This window comes from Scyliorhinus canicula, chromosome 5, assembly GCF_902713615.1.
Source record: "Scyliorhinus canicula chromosome 5, sScyCan1.1, whole genome shotgun sequence".
Classification (NCBI taxonomy): Eukaryota; Metazoa; Chordata; class Chondrichthyes; order Carcharhiniformes; family Scyliorhinidae; genus Scyliorhinus; species Scyliorhinus canicula.
Window position 1 is genome coordinate 26934339 of NC_052150.1, and position 13037 is coordinate 26947375.

The following is a 13037-nucleotide window of genomic DNA, read 5'->3' on the forward strand; positions in this document are numbered from 1 at the left end:
CCCACGCACACACGGGGAGGATGTGCAGACTCCGCACAGGCAGTGACCCAAGCCGGAATCGAACCTGGGACCCTGGAGCTGTGAAGCAATTGTGCTATCCACGATGCTACCATGCTGCCCTGAATGTGGAACTCGCTACTGCAAGCAGTTGAGACAAATAGCATAGATGCATTTGAGGGGAAGTTTGGTAAGGGCAAGGAGGAAGAAGGGAATAGAAATATCTCCTGATAGGGTTAAATAAAGTAGAGTGAGGGGAGACCCACAAGGAGCATAAAGACTTGCACAGCACAGCTGCGCTGAATGGCCTGCTTTCCTGATGTAAACTCTATGCAATCCTATATATAGCCCAAACTGTTTATAATGTACACAAGCCCCAGTCACATTGTTCCCTAATTGCATGCATAAATTTTGATTGTTCATGTCTCAGAATAAACAGCCACACTGCAACAAACTGGTTAATTATTAATATCTACTTCCTAGCAACACTCTATATTTGAGACATTAATTTGCCTTTTTTCCTTTGCAGGTTTTGATTAAACTGTAAATTTCATTCCTCATTTTTATTTCAGATTTTCAGAATTTGTAGTTTGCCTTCTTTTAAAAACTATTTAACATAAATTAGCAAACCTTAGATACAGAAAGCAATGGTCATAGAGTTGGCTATGTAGGTAGGCTAAGTTGGGCAATGAAAACTAGTTTCACCAGCTCAAATGCTGCAATAATAGAATGAAATAGGCAATATTTCAATTGCTTCACAGCTCCAGGGTCCCAGGTTCGATTCCGGCTTGGGTCACTGTCTGTGTGGAGTCTGCACATCCTCCCCGTATGTGCGTCGGTTTCCTCCGGGTGCTCCAGATTCCTCCCACAGTCCAAAGATGCGCAGGTTAGGTGGATTGGCCATGATAAATTGCCCTTAGTGTCCAAAATTGCCCTTAGTGTTGGGTGGGGTTACTGGGTTTGAAATGTGGGAGAATGCAGGACAGGTAAGTAGGGGCCTCCAGGAGGTTGGGTGGGTGATGGGTGGGGGTCCTAGAATGGGGTCTTGGGGCGGCCTGAAGAGGGGGTCCCCCAGGGACCCGATAGCAGGGTGTCCTCACTTGGGGGTGTGGGGTAGTGTCCATGTGTGTGGGGAGTGACATTGCCCATGGGTGGGGGTGTGGGGGACTCACAAGCTCACTTACAGATCGGGGCACACTTTCAAAATAGCGACTCAAACTCTGAGTTCAGGGGCGAAATTCTCCCCTACCCGGCAGGGCGGGGGTCCCGGCGTAGCAGAGAGGCGCCAACTACTCCAGTGTCGGGCCTCCCCAAAGGTGCGGAATTCTCCACACCTTTAGGGGCTAGGCCCGCTCCGGAGTGGCTCCCGCTCCGCTGACTGCTGCCCAAACTGGCGGCAACGGCCTTTGGCGCTACGCCGATCGGCGTCGGGGCTGGCCGTAAGGCCTTCGCCGGTCGACATGAGTCCGCGCATGCGCCGGAGCGTCAGCGGCCGCTGACGTCACCACCGGCGCATGCGCAGTGGAGGGGGTCTCTTCCACCTCCGCCATGGTAGAGGCCGTGGCGGCGGCGGAAGAAAAAGAGTTCCCCCACAGGCCTGCCCGCCGATCGGTGGTACACGATCGTGGGCCAGGCCACCGTGGGGCCACCCCACCGGGGTCCAATCGGCCCACGCCCCCCCAGGACCACGGGGGCCCGTTCGCGCCGCCAATCCGCCGGCACAGAGGTGGTTTAAACCACGTCGGCGGGAGAGGCCTGACATGGGCGGGACTTCGGACCATTGCGGGCCAGGGAATCGCCGTGGGGGCCCACCGACGGGCGGGGCGTGATTCCCGCCCCCGCCGATTCCCGGGTGGTGGAGAATTCTGGCCACAGTGGGGGTGGGATTTACGCCGGCCCCTGGGCGATTCCCCGACCCTGCGGGGGGTTGGAGAATTCCACCCCAGCTCCCCAATACTAAAAGAAAATCGAAGTGTGGCTAAAACAGGCCCAAAAACGTGACTAAGTCATTGGTCATCCTGTGTGTCAATCACTGCCTGTCTGCATCTCATTATATACATGAGTGGATATTATGACAGCACCGACCCACTGAAGCCCTCAGTTCCACCCTATCCCCGTAAGCCAATAACCCCTCCTAACCTTTTTGGTCACTAAGGGCAATTTAGCATGGCCAATCCACCTAACCCGCACATCTTTGGACTGTGGGAGGAAACCGGACCACCCGGAGGAAACCCACGCACACACGGGGAGGACGTGCAGACTCCGCACAGACAGTGACCCAGCAGGGAATCGAACCTGCGACCCTGGCGCTGTGAAGCCACAGTGCTATCCACTTGTGCTACCGTGCTGCCCTATGTTCTATTTGACTGCAGACTGGGGGGGACTTCAATAACACACACAAGTGACCACTCAGAACTGATCTCTGTATGAAAACTCCAATTTATTATACCTATTATATTACGCCTCCTACTCCCCGAAGGGTCTCCAGCGCCCGGCCCACACGTGGCCTTTGGCATTTATGTCCCAGAGGCCCCTAGCTTAAGGGGGTAGCTCCACCCCTTCATCCAGGGAAATTGCACTTGGGTAAGGCCACAGGGACTCCAAGGTTGCAGATCCCTTGGCTGCCGGTCAGATTATAACGCTATGGATAAGTATAAACTCACTGTCAGCAGTTCGGGATTACTGTTTTTAACTGCATACATACAAACTCCAGCAGTTGGTGTCAGTTTTTAAGAGGAGTAAAATGATAGTGAGTAGCAACAGTTACCCTACCGCATAAACCCAGCTGATGAACATCTAAGTGTTTAATCATCTACTGACTCCTTCAACTAGTTAATTAACCACTTTTCAAAAAAAACTCTGAAGCTATGGAAGTAAATTCCTAGATGCCAGATCACTGACCAGTAGTTCCGTCCTCCGACACAGTTGTTCAGCCATTTGCAATGATGATCGAATTCAGAAACGCATTTGTTACAAGTGCTGCAGTGCTTGGCTTTGGCTTCCCTGGAAACAGAAAGAAAAACGAAAGATTCATTCAGCACATGGCCGTTCAGAATATCCTTTTGTCAATGGGTGAAACCATTGCTTGCTTTCTATTGGAACAGTAATTAGGAAGAACACCATCGTACAAAGCGATGAAAGTTTGGCATAAACTGCTTGATGGGGCTTTTAAAGGCAAAAGCATAGGTTATAATGCGGGGGGGGGGGGGGGGGGGGGGGAGGGGGGGGGGGTTGGATTTGCCAGTTGCATTGTGCAATCTGCCTAATTACAAATGGATCTTGGAGTAAATTAGGAACTGGAGGTTTCAAACTGGATCGACGCAAATGGATTTTCCATGTGGCAATCAGAAACTGGGCTCTTCCAATTAGAACAAACAAGGTTAAAAGCGCACCTGGTAGGGGATTTTAATGGTTACAAAGGGTTAGAGATAAAGAAGGACTAACTATGTGGATTACGGGGATAGGGTGGAGGCGTGGGGCTTACGTGGGATGCTCTTTCCAAGAGCCGGTGCAGACTCGATGGGCCGAATGGCCTCCTTCTGCACTGGAAATTCTATGAGTCAGTACTTGTGGCCTAATGAATAGTTCCCTGAAGTGGTAATCCACAAACCTAGAGCAATGCAATGGAGTGACGGAGATGATAGTGTGGTGGAAATATCACTGGGCTAATCATCCAGAGGCCCACCGGGGTACCTGGGTTCAAATCCCACCTTAGCAACTTGTGGAATTTAAATTCAATCAACTCAATTTCTCTTTCTTGCCATATTGACGAAGCGGGCGACATGGTGCACATGCATCAACAACGCAGAGAAACGTAGAAAACGGCAGGATCTCATTCCCGTCAGTTTGGGTACCTCAATCTAATGCCCTCAGCTGGCAGCATGGACCGTGAAGATGCCAAACTAAAACATACAGGAGGAAAAATCCAACGATTCTGTTTCGAAAACGTGAACCAGTCTATAATAAAACATTGAAACCGAAAAAAAAAGAACAAGAGGGGAGAAGTTTAAAACGATCATCAAAAGGATAAAAGGTGAGGAGAAATTTATAAGAGGACAGGTTGGACATGCCATGCTAGAAGTGGAAACTGCGTCTATAAATAGCTTTTGAAAGGCAAGAGCATGAGTATTTAAATTTAAAAGAGAGCAAACAATGTGGTCAACTCTATTTGAGACCCAGCAATGGGTAAAATGGACCAGAACGTGCTGCAAAATGTTACAAGTTATGGAACTTTAGGAGTTGCAGCCTAATAGGATAAAACCCGAGGGGCTGAATGGCCTCATCTCAACCTCGACTTTCTTTATGTAATGCACTGACTGGGTGTCAATCTCGGAAACTCGATTAATTACAAAGCATTGGGCTCCTGTCACCTTTTAACAGGTTTTCAGTTACACTTATAACTGACTCATCACTGGTAGCGCAGCACTTCCAGTCTTCGAAAGGAGCAACACAAAAAAAGAATCACGGGGCTTTTAACTCTCAATCACTGCCCAGTGATCCATGCTGGAAAGTGACGGTATATGGCCGTTGTTCCATTCAGACTCAGGCTTGGCTGTGGATTCATTAGAATTAACAGGCTCAGTTGGGCTGGATGTTACACCCCTTCCGCCCATTGGTGTATTTGAAGGCATGGAGGGGTGGGGGTGGCTGATAAAATGAAATGGGTAGCCTTCTCACCAGGTTCCTGCCGCCCATTTACCATGGGCAGAAAAAGGTTCAGGCAGCCCACCCTCCCTTTGGCCTGTTGAGACCCTCATTCTGTTTCTGCCACTATTTTACCCACAGCAGGGGAAGATGGAGCAAGGTGACTGTTGCTGTTGATGGCCAAGAAGTGCAGGGCTACCTTCTTTTGGGGAGGGTGGGGGGGGGGGGGGGGGGGGGGGGGAGAAGGCAAAGGGTCACCTGTGCCCATCAAAGTCAACCCATACAAGATGGAAACCTCCCTCAACCCTGTGGCCCCTCAAACCCAGTCCCCCCCCCCCCCCCCCCCCACATGATGGAAACCCCGGTCAACATCCTGGCCTCTCAAACCCAGCCCCCCAACACCCCCCCCCCCCCCCCCCCCATTCCTCCAACCCCTTCCTCAGGGCTGCCAGCCAGGCCTGTCAAATGCCCCAGGCTCCATCAGGTCTTCACCTTCGAAGACCGACTGTAATCCCAACAGTGGCCACTACTTGATCCAGGCACTGCTAGGACCACAGAGTTGCGGACCAATCAGATTGGTCTATATGGCTCACTGGGGATCATACAAAGCACCTGAGCAATTGCCAACTCTCAGTTTGATTCGCTATGGGGGAATAATCCCTGCCTCTTTTGTTATTCAGTGATAAAAAGTGGCAAGACCCATTTGGAATAGAGCGCATCAGCTCATGAACCCTTTATACTGTTTAACCGGTCTGATACATACACGTCCACTTCACACAGGTAGCAGTGCTGGTTCTGAATGACATGGGGATGCTTGGCTCGATCAAGTGTTGGCATGGGAGTGTTGTAGTTTTTTCTGGTACGCACACTTTTGACTGCTGGGTCAATGGAGACAGCAACCAGATGGACAATGAAATGATACAGAAACAATAGGCCAATTATCTGAATCCATTGGTGTTAAAGGACCAAACTAGACTTAGGAAGTGAAGGAAATTAAAAACACGTTACCATTACTCAGACATTTAGTTCAGGATTGTACACAGTAATGAAGACCATTGAACAATTGGTTCACCATTTGAAGGGAAATGAGGTAATATGGCTGGAAATTCAATGCAATCCCATGCTAATGGCAATGGACTTCGCCCTTCTGTCCTCCTTGATTTCAAAATAGAAAACATCACAACTGTACTGGATAGGCGAGGCAGGCCAGTTGGTGTTTTCCTGTCTGACATTCATACATGATACAAAACCAACTGCATCTTTTCCACAAGATAATTCAGACCTTAGTCCAGCAAACACCATGTGAACACAAGGCAAAGCAGCCCGCCTAATTGGCACCTCATCCACAAACATTCACTCCCTCCATCACTGACGCACATTGGCAGCCGTGTGTGTCATCTACAACGTGCACTGCAGGAACTCACCAAGGCTCCGTAGGCGGCACCTTCCAAACCCAAGACCACTACCATCTAGAAAGAGAAGGGCAGCAGATACCTGGGAACCCCACCACCTGGAGTTCCCTCCAAGTCACTCACCATCCTGACGTGGAAATATATTGGCGCTCCTTCACTGTCACTGGGTCAAAATAAGGCAACATCCTCCCTAACAGAGGTGTGGGTGCACCTACACCACATGGACTGCAATGGTTCAGGAGGCAGCTCATCACCACCTTCTCAAGAGCAATTAGAGATTGGCAATAAATGCTGGCCCAGCCGGAAAAGTCCACATCCCTTGAATGAAATAACGCACAACTTGTCTGTTGTTGCCAATATATTGCAGTGTTGTTTTAGGTCAGTCAGTGGGTTGCACAGAGCCAGACGTGTATGGATTCAAGCCCCAATCCAGACACTTGGGTGCAGAAATCTAAACACTTTAGTACAGTGCCGAGGGAGTGCTGCACTACCAGAGGTACTGTTTTCGGTGCAATGTTAAAGCAGGGTGTTGCCTGCTTTCTCTGATCTGTGGCATTATTTTTGAAGAAGGGCAGGAGATTATCTCTGGTGTGCTGACCAGCAATTATCTTTCAATCAACGTCACTAAAACAGATGATCTGATCTTTATCACGTTGTTGTTTGTGGGGCCTTGCAGTGCGGAAATTGGCTCCAACGCTGCCTATAATACAATAGTGACTACACTTCAAAAGTGCTTTGAAATGTTTTGAGATCTCCTGAGGTCAGGATAGGTGCTAAAAATTCGAGCTTGAATAAAATAGCACTTTATTTTGACAAAGAGTCATCCAGACTCGACGTTAGCTCCCTTCTCTCTCCACATATGCGATCAGACCTGCTGTGATCGTCCAGTATTTTCTGTTTTTGTTTCAGATTCCAGCATCCACAGTAATTTGCTTTCAATCACTTTATTTTCCATTGGTCCCTAAGGTTACCGTGACCCCCTTGTTGCCATCTGATAAAGAACAGTGGCACTTTCATACACTGAGGTAAACTGTGTTTGTGTTGCAAGATTTACAGAAGTTCAGGAAGTAGATACTTGGCTCGCAAATCATTTCTTCTTGCGTAAAACCCCTTGGTGAGTGGTTGAGGATGCGGCATCTGAAACTTTGTATATCACTGGTTGCTACGAAGATTTTCTCCTTCAATCTCACTATTATTAACTCCACAGTAAACATTTTCACTGGGAGACAATGGAGATCCAAAAGCCTATTTATTCAACCAGAAGACAGATCTGTCCTATATTGTGCATATGTTTTATGCCTTAACTCTTAGTTGGTTAGTCTACTGGAACCCATTGACAACAATGTCAAGTATCAGCTGTTGCTAGTGGTAACACTTATACCACTGAGCCAAACTCCCACTCAACGGATTTGAGCACAAGCTTTGACTGACACCCCAATTTGGAACTGAAGGAGTTGATGTCTTTCAGATGACACCATTAAACTGTGGCCCCACTTGCCCTCTTTAAGTGGGCATAAAAGGTCTCAAGGTATTATCCCAAAGATGATCAGCACAGTTATATCTGGGGCAGGATTCTCCCATGCCACACCGTATGGGACAATCGGCGTTCACGCCATTTTTTCCGGTGGCGCCGGTCCGACGCCGTCACGCCATTCTCCCAAACGGCGAGAACGGCTTCAATGAGGTCGGCGCCGCGCCTGCTGGAGAATCGCCCGAGGTACTAAGTAGGGCGATTCTGCGGAGGCCCCCACTATTCAGCAGCCCGGATGGGCCAAAGTGCCGAAGGCGTGAACCCAGGTCACGCCGTCGCTGTTCACCCCTGGTAAATAAATTAGTCAGCCAGTCGTGCTGGCTGACGATGCGGAGAAAGGGAGTGAGTGGCCAGACTCACCGTAAGCAGCAGGAGGTGGCGTCCACAGCCGGTGCTGGGGGTCAGTGGGAGGGTTCTCGGAGAAGGATGCCGCCATGCTCGGCGAGGGGGGGGGGGGGGGGGGGGGGAGAAGGAGCGGGGGCTGGAGGAAGGGGTGGGAAACGGACCAGGGGGTGGGGAAAGGAGGAGGGGGTGGGGGAAGGAGGAGGGGGTGGAGGAAGGAGGGGGTGGGGGTAATGATGCCGCCATGCTATTGGGGGGGGGGGGGGGAAGAGGGAGGGCGGGCAAGGTTACCAGTTAAGCCGGCCTGCCATGGCAGGACAGTGGTGAAGACCAGCTTCCAAGTGCAGGTCATGGTGATTGGCTGAGGCCAGTGGTGCCGCAATGAGGAGGGACGGGGTTGAGTGCGCGGTGGAAGGATACTGTGGGCAGGGCGAAGGTTGCGTGTGTGTCTGCAGCGGTACAAGGCAGCCGGGGAACCCATGTATCCCATGGGCCCTGGCGGTCAAGGTGTCAAAGTGCCATCGTTAAACATGTTGTTGTCTCTCCTTCCCAACTCCCCTCTTCGTGTAGTTTGTCATGTTTGCGCACCAGCAGCTATGTTTGCTGCCGTGGCTGGAGCGGCTGCCCTGCTGGTAGCCATTTGGAGCCGCCAACGCAGGCAGCTCAGAGCAGCTGCTGTAACGGCGGCTGCAGCTGAGGAACTGACTGCAGAGGGCCCCGTGCCAGCCGCTCACGCTGCAGGCCCTCCCCCGCCCGACAGGTGCATGAGGAGGCGGAGGGTGACAATGACCACCACATCGTCGGGCATGCGGAGGACGAGGATTCGGAACCTGATGGGGCGCAGGGGGAGGAGGTCATGGCGCCAAGGCTTCAGAGGCGCCCCATGCAGCCTTAAGTGTACCAGGACCGTATGTCGTTCCAGGACCTTCCGGATACGGCATGCAGGAGACGACTCCGATTGAGTCGGGAGACCGTGGCACATATATGCCACATCATGGCGCACCTGGCACCATGTGGAACGGGGAGAGGACATGCTAACCCGGTGACCGTCAAGGTCACGGTTGCTCTCAATTTCTTCGCCACGGGGTACTTCCAGGCACCGAGCGGGGATTTGTCTGGAATCTCGCAGGCATCGGTGCAGCGGTGCATCCGGGCCGTTACCGACGCCCTGTATGACATCACCGACAGATACATAAACTTTCCGGAGGACCGCGCACACCAGGCTGACCAGGCAGCGGGATTCGCCTCCGTGGCCGGGATGCCAATGGTCCAGGGGGTGATTCATGGGGTGCATGTCGGCGTGCGTCCACCCTTGGATGACAGGGACGTTTTCCTGAACAGGAAGGGGAACTACTCGAAGAACATTCAGGTGTTCTGCGACCATCGCATGAAGATAATGCACGTGTGCGCCCGATACCCTGGCAGCGTGCATGATGCTTTCATACTGGCGCATTCATTCATCCCCGCTATTTTCGAGGCCCCGCCCCACCACCCACCCCCGGCTGAGGGGCTGGTTGCTGGGCGACAGGGGTTACTCGTTGCAGTCGTGGCTGATGACGCCTATACGGAGGCCACAGACCAATGCGGAGACCCGCTATAATGAGTCCCATGCAGCAACCAGGATGTTGTGGAGAGGTGCTTTGGCCTCGTGAAGATGAGATTCCAGTGCCTGGACCGCTCAGGAGGGGCCCTGCAGTACCACCCCGACAGGGTCAGGTGCATAGTTGTGGCCTGCTGTGTGTTGCACAACATTGCCCAACAGAGGGGCGATGTCCTGGAGGAGAATGCACAGGGTGAGCCCGATGAGGGCGACACCTCTGCACACGAGGAGGAGGAGGAGGATGGGGAGGGGGGGGGGGGGGGGGGGGGGGGGGGCACAGACATGACCTGAGGGAGGGATATGGCCGGGAGGCTGCACAACAACAGCGGCTAGGAGAGCGAGCACGCGAGGCATTGATCGCCTCACGTTTCACTAACTAGAGGGCATCGCTGAGCAAGGCACTTGCACCACGGATCGATCACAACCGCACCACCCAGCACCCCCCACTTCCCGCCCCATCGCACAACCCTACCACCCACACCACCACTTTCACAGCACCGTACACCTGCGGCACATCGGGAATGTTTTAACACAGTTGCTTGTGTCAGCGGGGGTGTGATCAGTGTCATGTTGAATGATGACAACCCGCTCAGTGATGAGCTGTGAGCTCCGGATCGCTAGACAATGTCTGACTCATGGCCATATCTGAACCTTCCACCTGTATGTGTCACGGACAATCCACCACATGGCCATGTGGGGCAGCTGGCGTTGGTGTGCTGAGGGGCTGGGGGGGGGGGGGGGGGGGAAGAAACACACACCCGGCCTCACCGTTGTGGAGGACTTCGACCCCCAGCGTCACTCGGTCCCCCTCACGACCCCTCAGGCACCGGACATAGCACAGAGGCATCTAGGTTTGGAATAACAGTGATTTTAATCGTGACATTCACATACAAGTGCCCTAGCCCTACAACTAAGCTGTGCCCTGCACCCGTGCCAACTTACTACATGTCTAACTTCTTGGCCTTTCGGCCCTACCACTACTTCATGGTGTTTCCCCAGACGGTACAGCAGGAGTGGACGCGGACTGCTGAGACTCCTGCCTTGCGACGTGGCTCCCCATCGGCGCACGTTTCCTGGGGCGACCCGGCTTGGATGGGCCAGGCTGCTCGGCGGGCATGCTGGATGGCCTGGTGCCATCCTGGTCTGCCCGCTGCTCACCAGATGCACCAGGGATGGAACGGGGGGAGTCTGAGGGTTCCAGGACCTCCCTTGCTGGAGTCACCGGGATGGGGCTGGTTTAGCACAGTGGGCTAATTCACTGTCTTTTAAAGCAGACCATGCAGGCCAGCACCAGCACGGTTCGATTCCCGTACCAGCCTCCCCGAACAGGCACCGGAATGTGGCGTTTTTTCACAGTAACTCGTAACAATAAGCGATTTTCTCTTCCAATTTTTCACCTCCTTTTCCCTCGGAGAGCCCGGTAGCCCCCAGGCCTCACCAAGGGATGGTGATGCATGTGGAGACATGTGCCATGGCACCACCGACACCTGGCGCTGCCAGTGCTGGAGGCCCGCTGTGGAATCGACCAGGGTCTGAACATTCCCAGTGATGGAGCTCAGGGGGTGCACAATCCCTGACAGGAACTGCGCAACCTCCCGCTGGGATTCTGCGATGCCATCCAGCACATGGGCAAGGCCGACGATGATCTCAGCGATGGCCTGTTGGGACAGGGCCATGGCCTGCTGAGACTGGGCCAGACCACGGAGCGCGGCGGCAATGTCCAGTTGGCTCTGGTGCATGGCTGCCCATGAGAGGGCAGTCCTGTCCTAGGCCACAGATGACGCATGCACATCAAGCCCCACGTTGCAGAACCTGACCCATGGCTGAAATCATTGCCCCCATTGCCTCCACCATGGACGCCACCCGTGCGGTGTTAGCCTGGGTGGCAGCCATGACCGGCACCATTCCCTGCTCCTGGACGTGGACGGACTATTCCAACTGCGTCTGCAGATGCTGGAAGGCGGCCGTCATCCCGTTGTCCACTCCCTGGGTTTCCAAATGCATCTGGTCTGTGAGTGGGTCTGGTAAGTCCTGGAACCCGGGAACTGTCTGGGCGGCAGTTGGGTGCTGGGCCTGGGCTGCCCTCCGACCGTCCAGCCCCCCGGCTGCTCCTACCTCCACCTGCTGCACCGGTTCGGCTGTGTGGTGCACACCAGCCCCAAAGCCTCATCACTTATGTGCCCAACTGAGGTGAGTGTATCTCCGATGGTGGATGTTGTGGGTATGATGTAGAGATGCCGGCGTTGGACTGGGGTGAGCACAGTAAGAAGTCTTACAACACCAGGTTAAAGTCCAACAGGTTTGTTTCAAACACCAGCTTTCAGAGCACTGCTCCTTCCTCAGGTGAATGAAGAGGTATGTTCCAGATGTTTCTCGCGGCTCTTCAACTACGTCCAGCAGCATCTGGAGATCACTGTCCCGGAACCTGAGAGCGGCACGGCAGGGCTCAGCCATCTCCATTGGTCGGGTCCTGTACGCGGATCGTGCACTTTAAATGACACAGCCCGGCATCAGCCGGGCGTTGCGCAATAACGCCGCTGTTCTGGCGCCACGCCCACTGCGTTTCTCGCGGCCCCGCTGCTGGCCCCTTTTCGGGGCCTGAATCGATCGTGCTTGCGGCCGTTTCGCGCTGTCGTGACCCCCAGAGGGTCACCTGGGAACAGGAGCACCCCATTCAGTCCATTGGCCCTACTTCACTATTTAATTAAGTCATGGCTGACCTGTACCTGAACACCATTCAATAAATATCCTTTGATATCTTCAATTAACCGAAAATCTATCCTTCTCATTTTTGAAAGATTCTATTGGTCCCCAGCATTTTGGAGAAAGAACATTTCAGATTGCCACTACCTTTTGCATGGAAGCTTACGCCTAATGGCCTCGCTCTTATTTCAAAATGCTCTCCTGTGTTACAGAATTTTATGAAATGGTTACGAATGGTCTGGTTGAATGTCTTTTTACATAGTTAATGACTTACAAAGTGCAACGAGTTGGGAGGCCTTTCACAGCCATGCAGCTTGGCCTTGTATGTGCTTTTATCTTTGGCTATGTCAGTGAAAAATGTGTAGTGGTATACATTTAGTTTAACCTTAGTGGCAAGACATCAATCTTCTATTAAATCAATAACTTTCCACGCAGCCTTTTTCACCATGAAAGTGTAACTCTGACTGGGTTCTAACAGCAAGGCAGTTTTGGAAGAACCTTGTGTGTGTCCAGGGGCCAGATTAACAATCATTATTTATATCTTAAATTGTACTTTCCACAGGAAATGTAGGTTAGAGACTGGTTGTGCTGGAGGATCTGGACAATGTCTCCGTGTCTGCGCTCATAACCTACTCAGTTGAACTCTTTTGGGAAACAGAGATAACTTATGAATCCTTTCATGCCAAATTCAGAACATAGGGTTCTGAGGATATGGGAATTCTCATGCTAACTAGTGACTGCCAATGCGCCATCATCACGGCCCGGAGGTCTACAATTACTTACAGGCTCTTTTGCCAGCTGGTCGCTG

The 13037-nt window shown here is 52.5% G+C and overlaps 1 protein-coding gene across 2 annotated transcripts in view; it reads right to left on the minus strand.

The window, feature by feature from the left end:
- The window catches only part of zdhhc11 (zinc finger DHHC-type containing 11), a 170162-nt gene that overhangs the window by 60453 nt on the left and 96672 nt on the right, over window positions 1-13037 (minus strand). For both annotated transcript variants that reach the window (XM_038796793.1, XM_038796792.1), the window contains exons 3-4: window positions 5405-5583; window positions 2899-3000 (exon numbers count right to left, since the gene is read on the minus strand). In XM_038796793.1, the coding sequence (XP_038652721.1) occupies window positions 2899-3000; window positions 5405-5583 (281 nt within the window). The remainder of the gene's footprint in view (window positions 1-2898; window positions 3001-5404; window positions 5584-13037) is intronic.